This window comes from Geotrypetes seraphini, chromosome 19 (assembly GCF_902459505.1).
Source record: "Geotrypetes seraphini chromosome 19, aGeoSer1.1, whole genome shotgun sequence".
NCBI lineage: Eukaryota > Metazoa > Chordata > Amphibia > Gymnophiona > Dermophiidae > Geotrypetes > Geotrypetes seraphini.
The window spans coordinates 24,883,651-24,902,080 of NC_047102.1; the positions used below are offsets into that span (position 1 = coordinate 24,883,651).

At 40.6% G+C, this 18,430-nt stretch overlaps 1 protein-coding gene across 6 annotated transcripts in view; it reads left to right on the forward strand.

Annotated features, from left to right (window-relative positions):
• The window catches only part of SERGEF (secretion regulating guanine nucleotide exchange factor), a 280,295-nt gene that overhangs the window by 169,762 nt on the left and 92,103 nt on the right, over positions 1-18,430 (forward strand). For 5 of the 6 annotated variants that reach the window (XR_004537547.1, XR_004537545.1, XR_004537546.1 and 2 more), the window contains one exon: positions 10,048-10,084. Coding sequence is in view for 1 of the 6 variants with exons in the window: in XM_033927954.1 (XP_033783845.1) it covers positions 10,048-10,084 (37 nt within the window). In the remaining 5 variants the exon portion in view is untranslated. Of the gene's footprint in view, positions 1-10,047; positions 10,085-18,430 lie in introns of those variants that run through there. The other variant, XR_004537548.1, reaches the window with a different exon arrangement.

Here is an 18,430-nt window from a genome sequence, read left to right on the forward strand (position 1 = left end):
TATTCTAACAGCTGTCGATGAGCTCATAACAAGCTGCATGATTTGATACCATAGGTGTCTCTCTCTTTATTGTGTTCAGTTAAATGTGGTAACTATTTCCTCTGATAATTCCTGAAATAGTAGAACCTAGTGACTTCACAGTTGTAACACTTCTCAGGTGAATGAGACTGGCATTAAATGTCACACTTGATTAAACTGGACATTGGCAACGGCATATCCTCAGCTCTTCGTCCAAGAGGAACTGATTTGACTGCCGAGTTGGTTCCTTTCAGTCCTCATCCATATAACTCCTCTCCTGCCTTACAAATTCATGCCCAGTTCACTCCTCCTAGAGACTAGCTCGCTTACACCCCAGTCAGCCTAATTTATCCCACATCTTTCTGAATTAGGTCAGTGTCTTCCTCACAGCTTGAGAGTGTCATATTTTTACTTATTCATAGAACATTTGGTATATATTATATCCCTTAGAATCTAAATTTAGAGGGTTTTCTCACTTGACTACTTGACTTCCCCAGTCAGGAAATCTCTGGTATCTTTCAATTTTTTAAATATTATTTTTTCAGCTAATAAAACTGCTGTACACCACCTTGGTGAATTTCTTCAAAAAGGAGGTTAATAAATTCTAATTAATAAGTAAATTAAAATAAATGTATGTAGAATGCTATATATATGACTGCTATAATTCATACTGCTGTGCATTGTCTAGACTCTAGAGCACCCCACTGTTGAAAGGATGCAATATTGTGAGAACAACTGAAGAAGTTAAATCCATTGTTTTTGTGTAGGAAAGAAATGATCTTACCCGTGCATGTTTGACAATGTAAAAATATTTGGGGATTCAATACAAAATCATACACGCTGTTAATAGACAAATTAACAGCTTGAATACTGTTACTGGAAGTAAACAGGAATCTTAATGTAGTTTAAATGGATAAGAACATAAGAATAACCTTACTGGGTCAAACCAATGGTCCATCTAGCCCAGTAGCTCGTCTTCACGGTGGCCAATCCAGGTCACTAGTACCTGGCAAAAATTGAAATTGTAGCAACATTTCATGTCACTGATCCAGGGAAATCAGCGGCTTCCCCCATGTCTGTCTCAATAACAGACTATGGACTTTTCTTCCAGGAAATTGTACAAACCTTTCTTCTATATAAATGAAAAAGTTAAATCGATGGAGACTGCTTAGTTTGGCAGAATACAAATTGTTATAAATAAAACCAAGAATACCTTTGGTATATAAATCACCCAAACTAACAGCGGCATATTCTTATTGCAATCTATGGGTTACATGGACAACTTAATTGCTTTTCATGAAGATTACTAATCTTTGATTTTCTTAATGGTTCTCTGCCTAGTGAAAAAAGGCCATGGCTGTAATTGCCTCATTTTCCCCTCTAGTATAAGGAAAGAAGAAGCTCCACAGGATAATGATAAAATGCAAGGCAGTGTCAATGGTTCCACTGTGTGATAACGCACATTGCGTGTTTATGCCTCTCATTTCTCTGCTATTGTTTTAAGCCTTGTCTGTTATTAAAGAATAGAAGATGACCTGGGGCTAGTAAATGGTGCTTTTGGTCAAGCATGTAAGGTTGAATGCTTGTCCATTGATACAGTTGCAAAGGAGTTATATCGTGATTCCCTGAAAATAAGACAGTGTCATATTAATTTGGGGGCCAAAAAAATGCACTAGGGCTTACTTTTGGGGATGTCTTATTTTTTTTCCATGTAAAACAATTCTCTCCCTTCCTCTCCTCCACCCCAGTTCTTCCTCTTTCCTTCCCCCTCCCCCCATGTGCAGCATCTTTCCTCCCCTCTCACCCATCCCCTTGTGCAGCATCTTTCTATCCCTCCCTCCCATCCCCCTGTGCAGCAGAACTCCACTGACATTCCCATCATGAGTCCAATTTTTTCAGCAAATCAGGCAGCACTAGTGTCAGGGATGGAGTCATGGAGTGTCGGGTGCATTGAGGGGTGGGGCTTCAGGGGTCAATCTTAACTAGGGCTTATTTTCGGGATAGGTCTTATTTTCAGGGAAACAGGGTAGCAGGTCTACCACCCCAGCCACTCAACTGACTCCCACTCCTTCCCAATTCTTTCTGATCTGATGTAACCTCGCTGTCCTACCGTCTTACATAGAAACATAGAAATTGACGGCAGAAAAGGGCTATAGCCCATCGAGTCTGCCCATACCAATGACCCACTCCCCGACTTTTACTCCCCTATAGATCCCACGTGAATATCCCATTTTCTCTTAAAATCTGACACGCTGTTGGCCTCGATCACCTGCTGAGGCAGCTTGTTCCAATGATCGACCACCCTTTCGGTGAAGAAGTACTTTCTAGCATCACCTTGAAATTTCCCTCCCCTGATTTTCAGCGAGTGTCCTCTGGTTACCGAGGGCCCTGTAAGACTGAAGATATCATCTTTCACCTCTATACGCCCCGTGATATACTTAAAGGTCTCAATCATGTCCCCCCCTCTCTCTTCGATCCTCCAGTGAGTACATCCGCAGTTTTTTTAGCCTTTCTTCATACGTGAGATCCCTGAGCCCCAAGACCATCCTGGTAGCCATTCGCTGAACCGACTCAATTCACAACACATCTTTCCGGTAGTGTGGTCTCCAGAATTGAACACAATACTCGAGATGAGGTCTCACCATGGATCTGTATAGCGGCATTATGACTTCAGGTTTTCTGCTGACAAAACCCCTACGGATGCAGTCCATCATTTGTCTTGCCTTGGATGAAGCCTTCTCCACATGATTGGCAGCCTTCATATCATCGCTAATGATCCTTCCTAAATCACATTCCACCGTGGTCCTGGACAAGGTTTCACCATTTAGTGTGTAAGTTCTGTGTGGATTTTTTTTGCCTAGGTGCATTACTTTACATTTTTTAGCATTGAAGCCTAGCTGCCAAGTTGATGACCACTGTTCCAGCTGCCGTAGGTCCTGCGTCATAAAGTCAGGCACACTGCTTTTGTCTACTATGTTGCATAGTTTGGCGGCGTCAGCAAACAGTGATACTTTTCCTCTAAGCCCTTGAGTCAAATCTCCTATGAATAAATTGAATAGAATCGGCCCTAAGACGGAGCCCTGAGGTACTCCACTCGTCACTGCTGACGTTTTGGAGGGGGTACCGTTTACCATCACCCTTTGAAGCCTACCATCTAGTCAATCACTTATCCATGTAGTGAATGTATCCCCTAATCCCATCGATTTTAGTTTGTTCAACAGCCTGCGGTGTGGAACGCTATTGAAAGCTTTGCTGAAGTCCAAATATATCACGTCCAGGGACTCCCCGGCATCCAGATGACTGGTCACCCAGTCAAAGAAGTCAATCAGATTAGATTGGCAGGACCTTCCCCTGGTAAATCCGTGTTGGTGTGGATCACGTAAATTTTCTTTGTCTTGAATTGAAAAGATATGACGGGATATAAATAAAGCTAAATGAATAAAATAAATAAATAAAAATGCATGGGGGAAAGAGAGGAAGTTAATTATGGACTGCCTGAATTTGCTGGAATCCTTTCAGCAGTGTTCCAAATGCATTGATTATATTTATACATATATTTGGTTATTTTCTTGTTATGCTGTTAACAAAATTTCAAGTTTTGTGTCGAGTTGTCATAAATCCCAATACATAATTAAATAAGCCCTAATATTACTGCAATGCTGTGTGATTGGAGGATGAGTAATGGCACAGAAAAATCTGGATTTAGCTTATGCCTTTTCAGCTGTGGCTCGACGTGAGTTTTATTCAAATGCAGTAGATATTTTCCTGTCCCAGGAGTGCTTTCAGTTCAAGCTTGTACCTGAAGCACTGGAGGATAAATGACTTACCCAAGTTCACAGAGAGCAGAAGTGGAGTTTGAAACCTGGATTCCCTGATTCTTAGCCCTCTGCACTAATTATTCCTGCGTTTTTTGAATGGACAGTTAAAAATGATCCTCTCATAAGTATAATCACTAAAAGTGAGAATTGTGCATTTCTAACTGGTTATATTTGGTATCATGAGTGGAAGTCATAGCATTTGTAATTAAAATAAATATATGTATCTATGTATGTGTAGAAAGCATCCAACCTGAAGCGGGCATATCTATCTACAAAATATGAATTAGCACATACCTTTTCAATAGCAGCTGAGGTATGCCACGTATTTCACCTTCGCCTGGAGGGCTTACAATCTAATTTTGTATCTGAGGCAATGTAGGGTGAAAAGGGCAATTCTGCTAGTGGGTATCTCCCTTTATGCGCCCCCATTGCAAGAGGCTACTCTATAACGGCACATAGGCATCCAGGCTCAGTTGTGGAACACCAGCATAACTCAGCATTAGAGCTTCTAATGTATATGTACCCACAATTGCGCCAGCCATTGCGGTCATGTAAATACGGGAAGGGTGCACATAATTTACAGCATTTTGTAAGTTTTGTGCATAAGCTGAAGCCCTGTCCATAGCCTGCCCTCTTTCATTTACGTCAGGTTTGGCGCATAACTTTTAGGAATGCCCATGATCCACCCCTGGCCACACACCCCTTTAGATTCATGCACTGGGAGTGGCCTTTGATATCTGAGCCAATCGGAGTCTTAGGATGCACTGGGAAGGGGGGCCTAAGGTCTGTGGGAGGGGCCTTAGGTTTCTGGGCCAGTCAGGGCCTTAGATCCTCCCTGGTGCATCCCAGGATACACCAGGAAGGTCTGCCATTTTGAAGAGGCGAGCCTACTGACGGGAAGGAGTGGGCATCCCTCCTGCTGATCTCGGGGAGGGGAAAGGTCATGCAAGAGGGAATGGGCATTCATCCTGCCAATCATTGGGGGGTATCGGGGGTATTCTCTGCTGCAGCCAGCTTAGATGATCGTGGTAGGGGTATTCCCCCTTCTTCCTTATCAGCTCAGCCGGCAGGGCTCCCCAAAGCCGCAGTTTCAAGGAGTCCTGCTGGCTCAGCTGATTAGGGATTCTCATGCTGCGATCAGCTCAGCTGGCTGCATCTACTTTTATGATTGAAATGTAGGCCAGCATTTTAGAGGCCTGTATTTCAGGCATCTGTTGTGGCTCTACGAGACGCTTAAGCATGACCAAGGCGACTTCTGGACGAAACCACGCCCAGCCTTGGGCATGCTTAAGTGTCCCTGAGCGTCTCTGTAGACCCGCTACAATATAGGCGACCTTCCTTGCCTGAGGTTTTTTTTTTTTTTTTAGAAAACATGCATCTCGATTGCAGCCTACCACCACTTAAAATCGGGACGCATGGTTAGAATACTAGCACGCATCAAAGTGCTAGTATTCTGTAGTTTTATGCATATATATAGTATATAAGTTTAGATGCCTTGTTACAAAATTACCCTTTTTATGATTTGCCCAAAATCACAGGACCTGCCAGTGGAATTTGAACCCTGCTTCCCAGGTTCCAACCCACTGCAATAACCACTGGGCTGCTCCTCCACACCATGTACAGTATATGCTAGCTTCATGCCAAAGGATCATTTTTATGTAATTTGATATCAAAATAGTCTCTAGGATGATAAATAATGTAGTGTAAAAATGTTAATTTATCATCGTGATTAGCACTGAGAGTAAGAAAGGGCATCACTGACATCTAACCCACTGCTGTAATTGGTCTACATAGGCAATCCTTGATATTCTTTGGGAATTAACAAATTTCTTTAGTGTGAAATTAGGATTGTATGTGATTCGTTGCTCATTAACAATCACGGGACCAGGTTTCCATTTTTCACTGGGCACTGAAAGCAGCTTTTTGTTGTTTTTCATTATTGTTTTAACATCCTTAAAGACCTACCCATGCAGGATCTGGTTGCCATTGTACCGGCCTTTAAACATTCGCACCATTCGTGGGATGCTTAAGTCAATCAGAAGGAGCTAAAATATCAGTGCCGATTCTTAGAGTGTCCTGTCATGTGAGTAATACAGCAGTGCAGAGACGTGCTGTGCATTTTAATGTGTTGAAGCCTGAAACAGCGTGAGAATGGCTTTAATATTTCAGGAGCAATACGCATTGGGGTGCTGCAGCTTTATTGGAAACTCATGCACGTATGCATCGTTTCTCAGAAGAAATCAGTTGAAATGGATTTTTATTTGTCAGAAATAGGATAAGCCAAACAAATCATGTAGGGGTAAATAGTCAAAGAGATGGAAAGCAGCTAAGATAGCTGCAATTTTTAGGATACTTTTCACACAGAAATTATCTGGTTGCGTTATAACTGAAAATATCCTCAGTTTTAACATACACATGTTTTGCTTATCAAATCCAAAGACATGCTCCAAGTAGAGTAAATGCTTTGCTGTCTAAAATCTAGCCCAGATTCTGTAAATGGTGCCGTTATCGGAAGCTGCTGATCACGTGTCAATCATGTGATGGTGCCGTTTAGAGAATCGCACCTCTGGCAAATGTAGACCAGAGTTTTCAAGGCCTACATTTCTGGCACCTACCTTTGACGTGAATTATGCATCTGGAAGCGCCTAGCCCCATTTTCAGCATTAGCTACGCCTACAGTGGCATTAGGTCCTGGTAGGCGCCTCTGTAGATGAAGTTTTGGCGTTTTTTGGAGGCATCTTGTAATTTCCTCTTAAGTTTGCTTTTAAACAGCGTTTTGGACTTAAGTGCCGGTAGGATGCCTATCATAGCCTAAGTTAAGACACTGTTTATAGTGGCTTAACAGACTTGTACCACTGAGGCTAAAACAATCCTGTCCTGGACTCAAAATCCCCTTTCTTCCACCAGGGCAATCACATGAAAAATGAGTAGCCCTACGGAATCTGTGATCCTCTCCCTCCTATGAAATTTAAAAAGAAGGGAGAACTCTAAAAAAGCCAGCCCCCCTCCTACTCCTCAAAAGCTCTTCCTGTTTTTGACTGACAGGATGCAACTGCCTTATTTCTTGCCAACCTGGCATTGAGTATTGTGTTGAGGGACACCCAGTGCCAGAGTAACGCTGAATGCCTGAATGGCAGGCAGCTTTATGAAATTTTGGATATGTTATGAGAGGCAGAATTAAGGATCTCTGTCAGGTCTTTTTATTGTGAATCTGGCAAGCAGAAGGAGTCAGGGGTCGGGAGAGCCATTCAAATCTTTATTCTTAGATCCAGGGAGAAAGGGATGGAGGTCTGATCTGACACCTCTTTATTTTTAGAACAGATGGGGAAGCAAAGATTAGTGGAGGGAACTATCCCAACTTGTCTTTTGATTCTGAGATAGTTGGCAGGGAAGGGGTGGGTTGATTGCCAAGTCTAGGCATGGGCATAGCTGGTTAGATCACTGGTTCTAGATGTATCTAGTTTTGGCTAAGTTAGATGACTGCCTCTGTTTTCAGTGCTAGCCTCCCAAGACCTAACCCCAGCTAGAATTTAAGTGATTAAAGAGAGCTAGTGAGGAAGATAAAATTTTCACTTGCGGAGATCTGGTTTCCTGATTCTATAAATGTCACCTAATGGCACCTATCTTCTTGGTGCAGTTGTCAGTCAGTCTCTAGGCACCGTTTTCAGAATTGGGCCTACCGGCTCCTAACTAGGTGCCGGTATGTTAGGACTAATTTACTGGCGCCTATTCTCCACCCCTAACCACACGCACTTTTCAGGTCGGTGTCCATGCGCAATTTCAATTAATGTTAAATTAATTGACTTTAATTGGCATTTTCACAGGTGTTTAGACTTATTGTTCAGTCCTTAGTCTTTTGTAATGCCATTTTCTTAGGTTGTACCAAATCTTGGAAATCTCGACTTCAGTTGGTTCCAAATTCAGCAGCCATTGTTCTCCATCTAAATATGATACAATAACTGATAAGATTACATTGGCTCCTGGTTAGATTTTAAAGTTTGTTTTTGCTTCTTCATTTTTGGATGAAGAATTATCTACATATGTGGCAGATTATTTCCAACTTTTGTCAGGTTTATCCTCAAGAAATATGAGAGAGAGAAACTACTGCTGGGATTTCCTTCACTGAAAAATGTGAAATCTCGTGTTAAGCAATTCATTGCCCTAGCAGGCAGCCGTAATCTGGAACGCTCTTCCTTTATCTTTTAGGGGAACTACAGAATATCTTTGCTTTAGAAAATTATTGAAAACTTTTTTTGTTTAGACTTATAACAACCTTAGAGTATCTGATGTTTATTCCGCTTTGATATGCCACTGAATCTTACTCAAAGTTCTCAGTGGTTTCCATAAACACTAACCCCCCTCTTATATGAACCTGCGAGAACAGTTTCTAGCACGGGGGAGCTGCGCTGAATAGCTGTTCCCGACACTCATAGAAACTCAGTGAGCGCTGGGAGCAGCGTGGGCCATTGAGCGCAGCTCCCCGCGCTAGAAACTGCTCTCGCAGTTTCGTAAAAGGAGGCCTAAGTAAAAGGAATGCCAGTTAAAAATAGGAATCTTCCAAGGTGTTTAGTATTAATCTTAGTCACCAATTAAGATAAGTACAACACATTAAATGATAAAAAGTTAATTAAAAATTAAAAAAGTGTTTGAAATTAGTAACAGAGAAAATTGAGCCTAGACCAGTGAGGATTTAACACATGATCCTCCCCGAAAAATTGTACCTATAACGGGACGGAGGAGGGGTGTTTCCAAGGTCTTTGGCATTACTCGTGTATATTGTGAAAAGTGGATGATGGTGAAGGAAGATTAATATTAAACACCTTGGAATTAGCTTGGAAGGTTTGGATTGAAGTTCCAAGGTACTAATATCTGCCATAGTTTGATGTGAACAGGAGTTAAAATAGGAAAGCACACAGAGAGCAACAAAAGAACATTTCAATCATCAAAATTTAAAATCCAAAATACAGGACACATGTCATTTTAGTTGCATTTTTAAATTATCATTGTGCTGATTATGGAAAAATTTCAATGTAATTCCTAGTTACTCCCTCGTTGCTCTTATTGTTAGCCACTTTGAACCCGAATGGTAGCTTCGGATTGTAAGATCTTTTTAATGTAATGTAGTGTTCTCATAGCACTATGCATTCCACACCCATTCTCCTTCCATGTTCTAGCTCGTTCCTCTCCACTATCACAATATGCAGTTAGCTTGCAAACCATCATGTCAACGCAGTAGCTCACTGGCATGCTTTAATTCACATGGTAACAACTTAATGTGCTGGGGTAAAAGGGACCCGTAGTGTGAATTTTTCAGCTTGTTTTAGCTTGTTGATTTGTCATTTTAATGGGTTAAAATGATAGAAACAAAATGGCATTTCCTTGTTTGTTTTGGAGGGCAATCAATAGAAAAGTTATTTCTCTCTCTCTCTCTCGCTTTTTATGTTAGCATATACCTTTCATCCATTAGTCTTCATGGATATCTATTCAAACAATGCTTAACTTCACTCATTCTTTATCTGTAGGGAATTTAAATCCATGTTTCTTGTTGTTCAGTGTCTATATATGATGTACTTTCTCTCTTTCTGTTTTACACTTGATTTCCTCTTCCAAATGAATAAACACTGTAGATCCCAGAGCATTAAAAATCAAAATACATAAAGACAGGCAAACCACGGAATTGTGAAAGAAAATCAATTTATGCTGGGATAACATGTGTGTGGTTTTTTGGGGGGAATGTTCCAGGAGGCTTGTGATGAAGTTAAGGAAGTGATTAGAAAAATGATGTATTAGTTGGTGTATATTTATAGATTTCTTTTTTTTTTATGTGCGATGATTGGAATAAGAATATCTCACAAGGCTTAAAATGATTCCCTATGGCTTTATCGCTGGCCGTGATGGTAAAAGCTCCAACACTCATGGAATTCCTACGATCATCCGAGCTAATACCTCCATGGCCGGCAATAAAAAAGCCTAACGCAGCTTCATAAAAAGGGGCCTATATTTGGAAAACACAAGAGAAACAAAAATCTTAAAAGTGTAATGTTTTGTTGCCTTTTGATTTGCTTTATAGTGATGTTGTTAGATTAACGAATAGATTTATTCTAGAACATTACTGGGAAAGACTCATTTCTAAAATGTGCTTTTACAGCCTTGAGCTCATTGATGGGTCATGAGGAGAGTTCCTTTTATTCATCTAACTTTCTTTTTACAGATTGCATGTGGATCAGAGCACAATCTGGCTGTACTTGGTAAGTTTTTTCTCAGTTTTAACTGCTTTATAAGAAAATAAAGTAAGCAAAATTCTAAAAAAAAAAAAAAAATTCTTTAAATAATAATTTGTGATTCAGAAGACAGTGCAAAAGTATGGTAGGGTGTTAGTGTATGATGGATTTATAACCTGGATGATGATCATTATGGTTAAAATAGTATACTAATCCAAATTTGGCATAAGTGACTGTGTTATTTAATAGAAGTATAGGGAGGATATCTTTTGTTCTGTGGAACAGTTGTGCAAAACAAAAAAAAAATCATTTTTCCATAGTGTAGGGCACGTAACATTTTCTTTTGGAGATTCAAAAGTTAATGAGTTCATTTCAACCTTTGCAGGATAATTGTGTGAGACATGCCTGTGATTAACAGAAATCAATATAATTTGTTTAAAAAGAAGCTTAACTGAATATTACATTCCAAGAGTCCTTTTCTAATCTTTAACATATGCTCTCTGCCATATAGCCATTTTATTCCTAAGGATCTCGTGACACAGACCTGATAACTATTCAATGTATTGTAAACTGCTTTGGTGAATCTCTTCATGAAAAGGCAGTTAATAAATCCCAATAACTAACTAATTAACTAGGAGGAGGAGTGTGTGGCGCAGTGGTTGGAGCTACAGCATCAGCACCCTGGGGTTATGGGTTCAAATCCAGCGCTGCTCCTTATAACCCTGGGCAAGTCACTTAGCTCCAGGTACGTTAGATAGATTGTGAGCCCACCAGGACAGAAAAGGAAAATGCTTGAGTGCCTGATTGTAAAAAAAGCACTTACCCCCTCTTCTATGAAACTACACTAGCAGTTTCTAGCGTGGGGAGTGTCGGGAGCAGCGTGGCTCTCTGCGCTAAAAAATGCTAGTGCAGTTTTGTAGACAAGGGGGTTCGATAACCTTGATAGACAGTATATAAATACCTAATAAACTTGAAACTAACAAATAATAATAATAACAGTTTATATACCACAGGACTGTGAAGTTCTATGCGGTTTACAATGATTAAAAAATGCTACAAATTGAGTGGAGTTAAAGTTAAAAGCTAGTGATTAACATCTCTAGGGATCAGTTATTGTGGAATAAGATTGTGCAGATTAGTTGCCTAAATACTTCAGGAACAGATATGTTTCTAGGTGTTTCCTAAATTCCCCATAAGTAGTAGGCGTGAGCAATTGTTCCAGATCTTTACCCCATAATGCTGCCTGATATGAGAAAAGATGTTGATGATGTCTTTTAAATTCACATTCTCTAACTGGTGGAAAAACAAAATTCAAGTGTGAGCTTCTCTTATGTCTGTTGGTTGAAAAAGAGAAAAGATCAGCTATATATTTAAGGGCTAAGCCGAATAGTTCCTTAAAGCAAAAGCATCCAAACTTAAACTTCACACGAGCCTCCATCGGCAGACAATGCAGTAGTCGGTAGGAAGGTGTTACATGATCGAACTTCTTCAACCCGAAAATTAGTTTGACCGCTGCATTTTGCACCAGTTGTAATCGCCGCATATTCTTCTGGGACATTTCCAAGAAGGTGATATTACAGTAGTCAAGTTGACTCAGTATGAGGATTGTACCAGAATTCTGAATGATGACACATCAAAATATGCTCTAATGCAGTGGTTCCCAACCCTGTCCTGGAGGAACACCAGGCCAATCGGGTTTTCAGGCTAGCCCTAATGAATATGCATGAAGCAAATTTGCATGCCTATCACTTCCATCATATGCAAATCTCTCTCATGCATATTCATTAGGGCAGTGGTTCCCAACCCTGTCCTGGAGGAACACCAGGCCAATCGGGTTTTCAGGCTAGCCCTAATGAATATACATGAAGCAAATTTGCATGCCTATCACTTCCATCATATGCAAACCTCTCTCATGCATATTCATTAGGGCAGTGGTTCCCAACCCTGTCCTAGAGGAACACCAGGCCAATCGGGTTTTCAGGCTAGCCCTAATGAATATGCATGAAGTAAATTTGCATGCCTATCATTTCCATCATATGCAAATCTCTCTCATGCATATTCATTAGGGCTAGCCTGAAAACCCGATTGGCCTGGTGTTCCTCCAGGACAGGGTTGGGAATCACTGCTCTAATGGACCGAAGCTTCCAGAGAGTGAAAAAACCCTTTCTGATTATGGAGTCCACCTGGTCTTTCATGGTTAGGATCTGGTCCAGTGTTACACCCAATACCTTCATAGTAGATTGAATAGGATAACTAACCATCTAATTAACAAATCATTAATAAATGACTTCCTAGATATTTGTTCCCCAATTCCCTGCTAGGTGAAATTCATGCTTTTATTACTTGTAGGGACAAGTTGAAGAACTGGGCAAGAAATACAGCAGTAACTAATTACAAAATAAAACGCTCTGCATATGCAATGCATTTTGCATTTCTGCCATAGTGAAGGGTTGACAAACTCTTGCACAGTTTGTACCCCTGTGCAAAGAAAATATTAGTAAAACTAGTGCAAGTTGTGCTCAATTTCGTATCGGGCAAAATGACTACAAATAGCACTGCTGCACTTTTGCCCTGCAGCAAAAATCTATAGATTTTCCATTGAATGAATAATTTGTATTCTTTCAATGCACCCTTTGTCTTATTTTCTTTCTGTAGCCATCCTCCGCTTTGCAAGTAGATAGTAATAAACAGCTGAAACCATTAAGAGATAATACCACAGTGTTTTGGCTTCCTGAATCCATTATAGGATAATACAGTTCCGTCGTGATTTCTTCCTCCTGGAGAAAGCTAATTTTCTCATTTTGCTTGACTTACACAAAAAATAACTCTTTGAAAGGGTAAAATTGAAATTATTTCTTATTCCCAGTTGACACTATGGTCAAATATAACCATTTGGATATTAATTCTGCTTTCGGAACGCTCTCAGCATTTTTCATTTGCATTCAGAAATGTATGGAAAGGAAGTCATCCAGGAATTGGATATAGTTCATGACTTTCTCAGTAGTTCAAGGTGAATTACACTCAAGTACAGTAGGTATTTTCCTGTGCCCAGAGGGCTTTAAACTTTTTACTAAAAGGCATTAGAATCTAAGCTTAGGGTGTCTCTTAATATGGGACTATCACCGATTGCTGAGCCCAGATTCAATATGGCACAATTTAAGGCATTTTAAATTATTATTTTTTTTAAGATCATGTGCTAATATTTACATTGGTATGCTTCTAACCGCCTCCTGTTCACGAGCTGGTAAGTGCTCCCATGCTAACTCAGCATTAGCCAGTTAGCTCACAGTAATACGAATGTGCTATGTGATAAAACGCTTCCACTCCTATTTCTCCATCCATGACATTTCCCTTAAAAAAAAAAAAAAAAAGCAAATGCGCAAGTTAGTGCATTCTAACAAGTAAATTACCACAAACACTAACACTTTAGGGCTAAACACCCTAGTAAAAGGGCTCCTAAGTTTCTACCTGTGGCAATAGAGGATTAAGGATATAGCGAACGGTAGCGGGATTGATAAGATATTGGTGCTTAGCAGGTGGGGTGGAGTTTGGAATTGAAAGCAGCTTCAAAGAAGTGGATTTGGATACTGCCAGAGATGGAGCTTGATGTACCAAATCAGGTAGTTTGTTCCAGGCATATGGTGCAGCAAAGTAGAAGGGAAGGAGTCTAAAGTTGGCCTTAGAGGAGAAGGGTACAGATAAGAGAGACTTACCCGATGAGCAGAGTTCCTGGAGGAGGAGTAGATGGGGGGGAGAGAGGAGAGATACTGAGGAGCCACGGAATAAATACACTTGTAGGAAACAGATAGGGCGCCAATGAAGTGACCTGAGGAGAGGGGTAATGTGGGCATAGCGACATTGACTGAATATGAGGCACGTAACTGAGTGCTGACTAGATTGAAGGAGAGAGAGATGGTTTAGCAGAAGGCCAGTGAGAAGCAGGTTGCACAAAGGCACTCTTTTCCTAAGCCATGGTTTGGGGCGCTAAATGCTGCAATACTCATAGGGCTAGACGGTGGAGCAGTGCCAGAGCATTTAGCGCTCTGAGGTGCAGTAGAAACCTCTACCATGGCTTAGTAAAAGGGGGGAGGATTAGCAAATTCTGCAACTTTGTGAAAATGTCAACAATATTTGTGCTAATTATTATCCATATTACTTTTCAAACATTTAAATTAAAATCTTTTTCTTCTACCTTTGTTGTCAGTGCTTTTATTTTTCCATCATGTTAGTTTCAGTTTCTTTTTTTTTTCAAGCAGCTGCTATCCATTTGTCTTTTCTCTTCTCTCCTGTCTATTCCTTCACTACACCCGCCTCTGACATATTGATCATTCCTTTTTAGTTCTTTTCTGCCTCTCTTACCCTTCTCCTCTTTTTCACTATTCAGCTACCTATCAAACTTCTGTCTTCTCTCCCATGCCCATCTCATTCCTTCCTTAACTCTTCATTTCCTTTCATCTTCAACATATCCCCCATTACCATATTTTTACCCTCTGTTATATCTATCCTCGCATCTGTTGCCTTGCTACCCTCTCATTCCCCTCAGGGTTTTACCATTATCAGGGAAGGAGGCTTTACTAGCATCCGTTAATATAACGGGCTAAAACACTAGTATAAATAATAAATAAATAATAACTTTTATTTATTTTTTTTATAATAACTTTATTTTTGTATACCACAATACCACAAAACAGTTCAGAGCGGTTTATAGGAGAAGAGACTGTACATATACAGTGAAGATACAGAGAGTTAGTTGTTAAGTATATAATATAACCAGTAGCAATTACAAAATAATCCAATAACAATTACGAGGGAGTGCAGAAAGGGGATAGGAAAAACTGGGGGGGAGAAGAGGTACAAAGGTGAGGAGGGAGAGGAAAGGGAAGGAAGGGAGGCGGGGTCGAGTTTAGTAGTTTGGGAGGGAGGGAGGGAGTTAGAGAAATTTATCAAAGAGGTATGATTTGAGAGATTTCCTGAAGGATAGGTAGGATGGGGCAAGAGAGATGAGGGTGGTCAAGCAGTCATTCCATTTGCCAGCTTGGAAAGAGAGGGTTCTGTGTACATGGTTTGAAAGGATGTGTTTCTAGCTGCAGGATATGTGTTTAGCTTTCTGTATATTACAGTTGATTTTTATTCAGATTGTGACGTGTTTTTATCGGATAGCAGTTTATTTTGAAAGAAGACTACTCTGACCCCTGACACAGGCGTAGATGCCGAAACACAGCCCATGTTGGGTCATACAATAAAGATTATCTTGTTATCCCAGTTCTGGAGGCCCTTGGTGCTATTTCCTTTTGCTTTGACGATATTGTGCACTACAGTTTCCCTCTCTGTGTTTGGTTTCTGTTTTTTTTCTTGACGCACTGTAGAAGGCTTATTTCTCTAGCAGAGTAACTGCACCTTCAAAAAGATAGAAAAAGGATGGAGTCCAGAGGAAGGCTACTAAAATGGTGTGTGGTCTTCATCATAAGGTGGAAGAGGGGAGATATGGCAGACACGTTTAAATACCTATATGGCATTAATGAGCATGGAGTGAATCTCATTTGAAAAGAGGCCCTGGAATGAAAGGAGTAATCTAAGGAAATACTTTTTTACAGAAACGTGGAACAGTCTTCCTGAAGAAGTGGTGGAGACAGAGACTGTGTCTGAATTCAAGAAATCCTGGGATAGGCACTTGGGATTTCTTAGAAAGAGGCAGAGATAATGGTTACTGCGGATGGGTAGACTGGATGGGCCATTTGGCCTTTATCTGCCATCAAGTTTCTGTCCTGGCAGTGCTTTATGTTAGGAATCATGGATTTAATATACCACCTTCTGTGGTACAACCAAGGCAGTTTACATGTATTATATGCAGGTACTTTCTCTGTCCCTAGGGGGCTCACAATCTTGGGGGGGGGAGGGTGTTGTTGTACATAGGTTAATGGATAGTTAAGCAACTTGCCCAAAGTCACAGGGAGCTGCAGTGGGAATTGAACCCAGCTCTACCCAAAAAAGATGGATGAAGTAGCTAAATATGTACAGTCTACTCAGTCAAAGGAAAAGCTTCTAATTATGTTAACCCTTCAATTGCCAGATGGTGAAATGGCCGCTTTATGTAACTTGATGTTGAACGAGAGCAACAGTGCCAAGTAACAGGCATTTGGAGATGCAGATCTCCCAGAAGAGCCATGGAAGACACATGTTGCTTCGGAGCAGCAATGCCAAATAAAGGGTTAATAACAGTAAGCTTCTTAATTGAATGAGAGGAAATAGGATCTCAGAAACCTGTTCAGTGTATATAGAACTAAAATACTCTGAGACTTATCAGTTCCAGATTTCCGTCATCGATCCTTAAAAAACCTCTCATATACAGCGCTTTTGAACATACGCAGAGCTCATCTTTCTCGGGTTTTGCACAAGCAATTGCCTTGTCGGGCTAACATTTTGCTATTTTCTAATTTTCTTTCTTTGGGCATGAAGAATGCTACTAACTGCTTGCTTAAGCGGGTGTTCCTTTTGGCCTGCAAATGTATTTTGGGAAACTGGAGATAGAACTGCCCTCCACCTTCTGTGATGGAGTGGGAAAATGAAATTTATGTTTTGTTACATATGGAGCGTTTGGATGTTAAAAGAGCCTCGCCTGCCGCATGTCAGCGTTGTTTTTTGATGAATTGGTCGCTGTTTGGGACAATATGCCTCCTAGAGCCTGCAGCTACTTGTTGACTATGTAATCTGGTTTGGGTCAGAATGGGCAGCTGTATATTGTTTCCGGGGCCGCCATGAAGAATCAACATGCGTGGCCCTGATTGTTTCTTTCCTGTTCATGTGCTTCTTGAAAACTTAATAAAAATTTATTAGAAAAAACCCCTCTCATCCCCTCCCAATGAACCTCCCAATATATTACATTACATGTCATAAATTCAATGAGGTGCGAATATATCAAAACGGGTATAAGTGTGTATAAATTCATATAATGTGCAATAATACACATGACCAATCTCAAATACTAAATATTTAAATTCAGCGAATCTGCCAGCACTTATCTCAGAATTGTAGCCTTTGCCCCGCGGGATCCGTTTCGCCACATAAACTGGCTGCTTCGGGGGGTCTCGATACTAGGGCCGCTTCACATTTGCAATAACATTGTTCACAGCTCATACCCTGCTGTCATCAACTTATTTATTTAAGCATTTATATACCACTTATAGTCTAAGTGGTTTACATTCAGGTACTCAAGCATTTTCCCTTTGTGTCCTGGTGGGCTCAGGGATCTCAAAGTCCCTCCTTGAAGGCCGCAATCCATTCGGGTTTTCAGGATTTCCCCAATGAATATGCATTGAAAGCAGTGCATGCACAAAGATCTCATGCATATTCATTGGGGAAATCCTGAAAACCCGACTGGATTGCGGCCCTCAAGGATGGACTTTGAGACCCCTGTTGCTTCACACTCTTATCTAATGTAGCTGGGGCTTTTCTTTTGAGTGAGCTCCACAAGTTCAGAGTCCATTGCACTAACCATTAGAAAGCAGCACCATGTAGCCTTGTGCCTGCCGTTCAGCCCCTTGGGACTCAAGTGGCTGTCATGAGGGAGGGCATCAATAATTCTCTCAGATCTTCTTTTAAATATACTAAAGCACTTTCATATTTGGAAGATGCTTTAACATGCACGGTATGGGGAGTCTGTGTTCAGCAAGGAAGCTACGTCTGCCAGTCCTTCGCTTTATTTATTATACATGAGATTAGACGAGTCTCCTTTGTAAAGATTTTGTGGCAAAGCAGCGTGATGTCGTGTTCCTGCACGAAGTTCACTGCAAAGGAATGAGAGAGACTATACGTGTGTTGGATTCTCTGTTGTAGTGAAGGCAAAAATGTGCTCAAATCAATAAAAGTGAACATAAGTGTTGAAATGACAGATGGCTTGATTCAAGGGTATTATCACCCTTCCTTGTATAATATATGAAGTGCTATTGTGGATGAGCAGATTACATCACATTCCCTGAAGAAGCTAATGAGTGAAACAGCATTCCCTTAATGTCCTATCCTTAAAGGTAATTGGTACTTGTCGTACCCTCATTTTTTCAGTCACCGCCCCTTTAATTTGGAACTCTCTCCCTCTATACCTTAGAGCCGAGCGAAACTTGCAGAAATTCAAAAGCAGCCTAAAGTGTTTGCTTTTTAAAGATGCCTATAATTGATATTTACTCACAAATTATTTATGGTCTGGATATTGACTCAATCTTTGCAATATTATGTTGTTTTTCAAGACGCCTCAGCCCCACCACTCCACCGCAGAAAGTTATATTCAAATCGCGGGAAGCTTCTGGTGGAACTTCATCATTGGCTGTCTTTGATTTGCCACAAAAATATTTTTTAAAACTTTTTAATTTTTCATTTTTT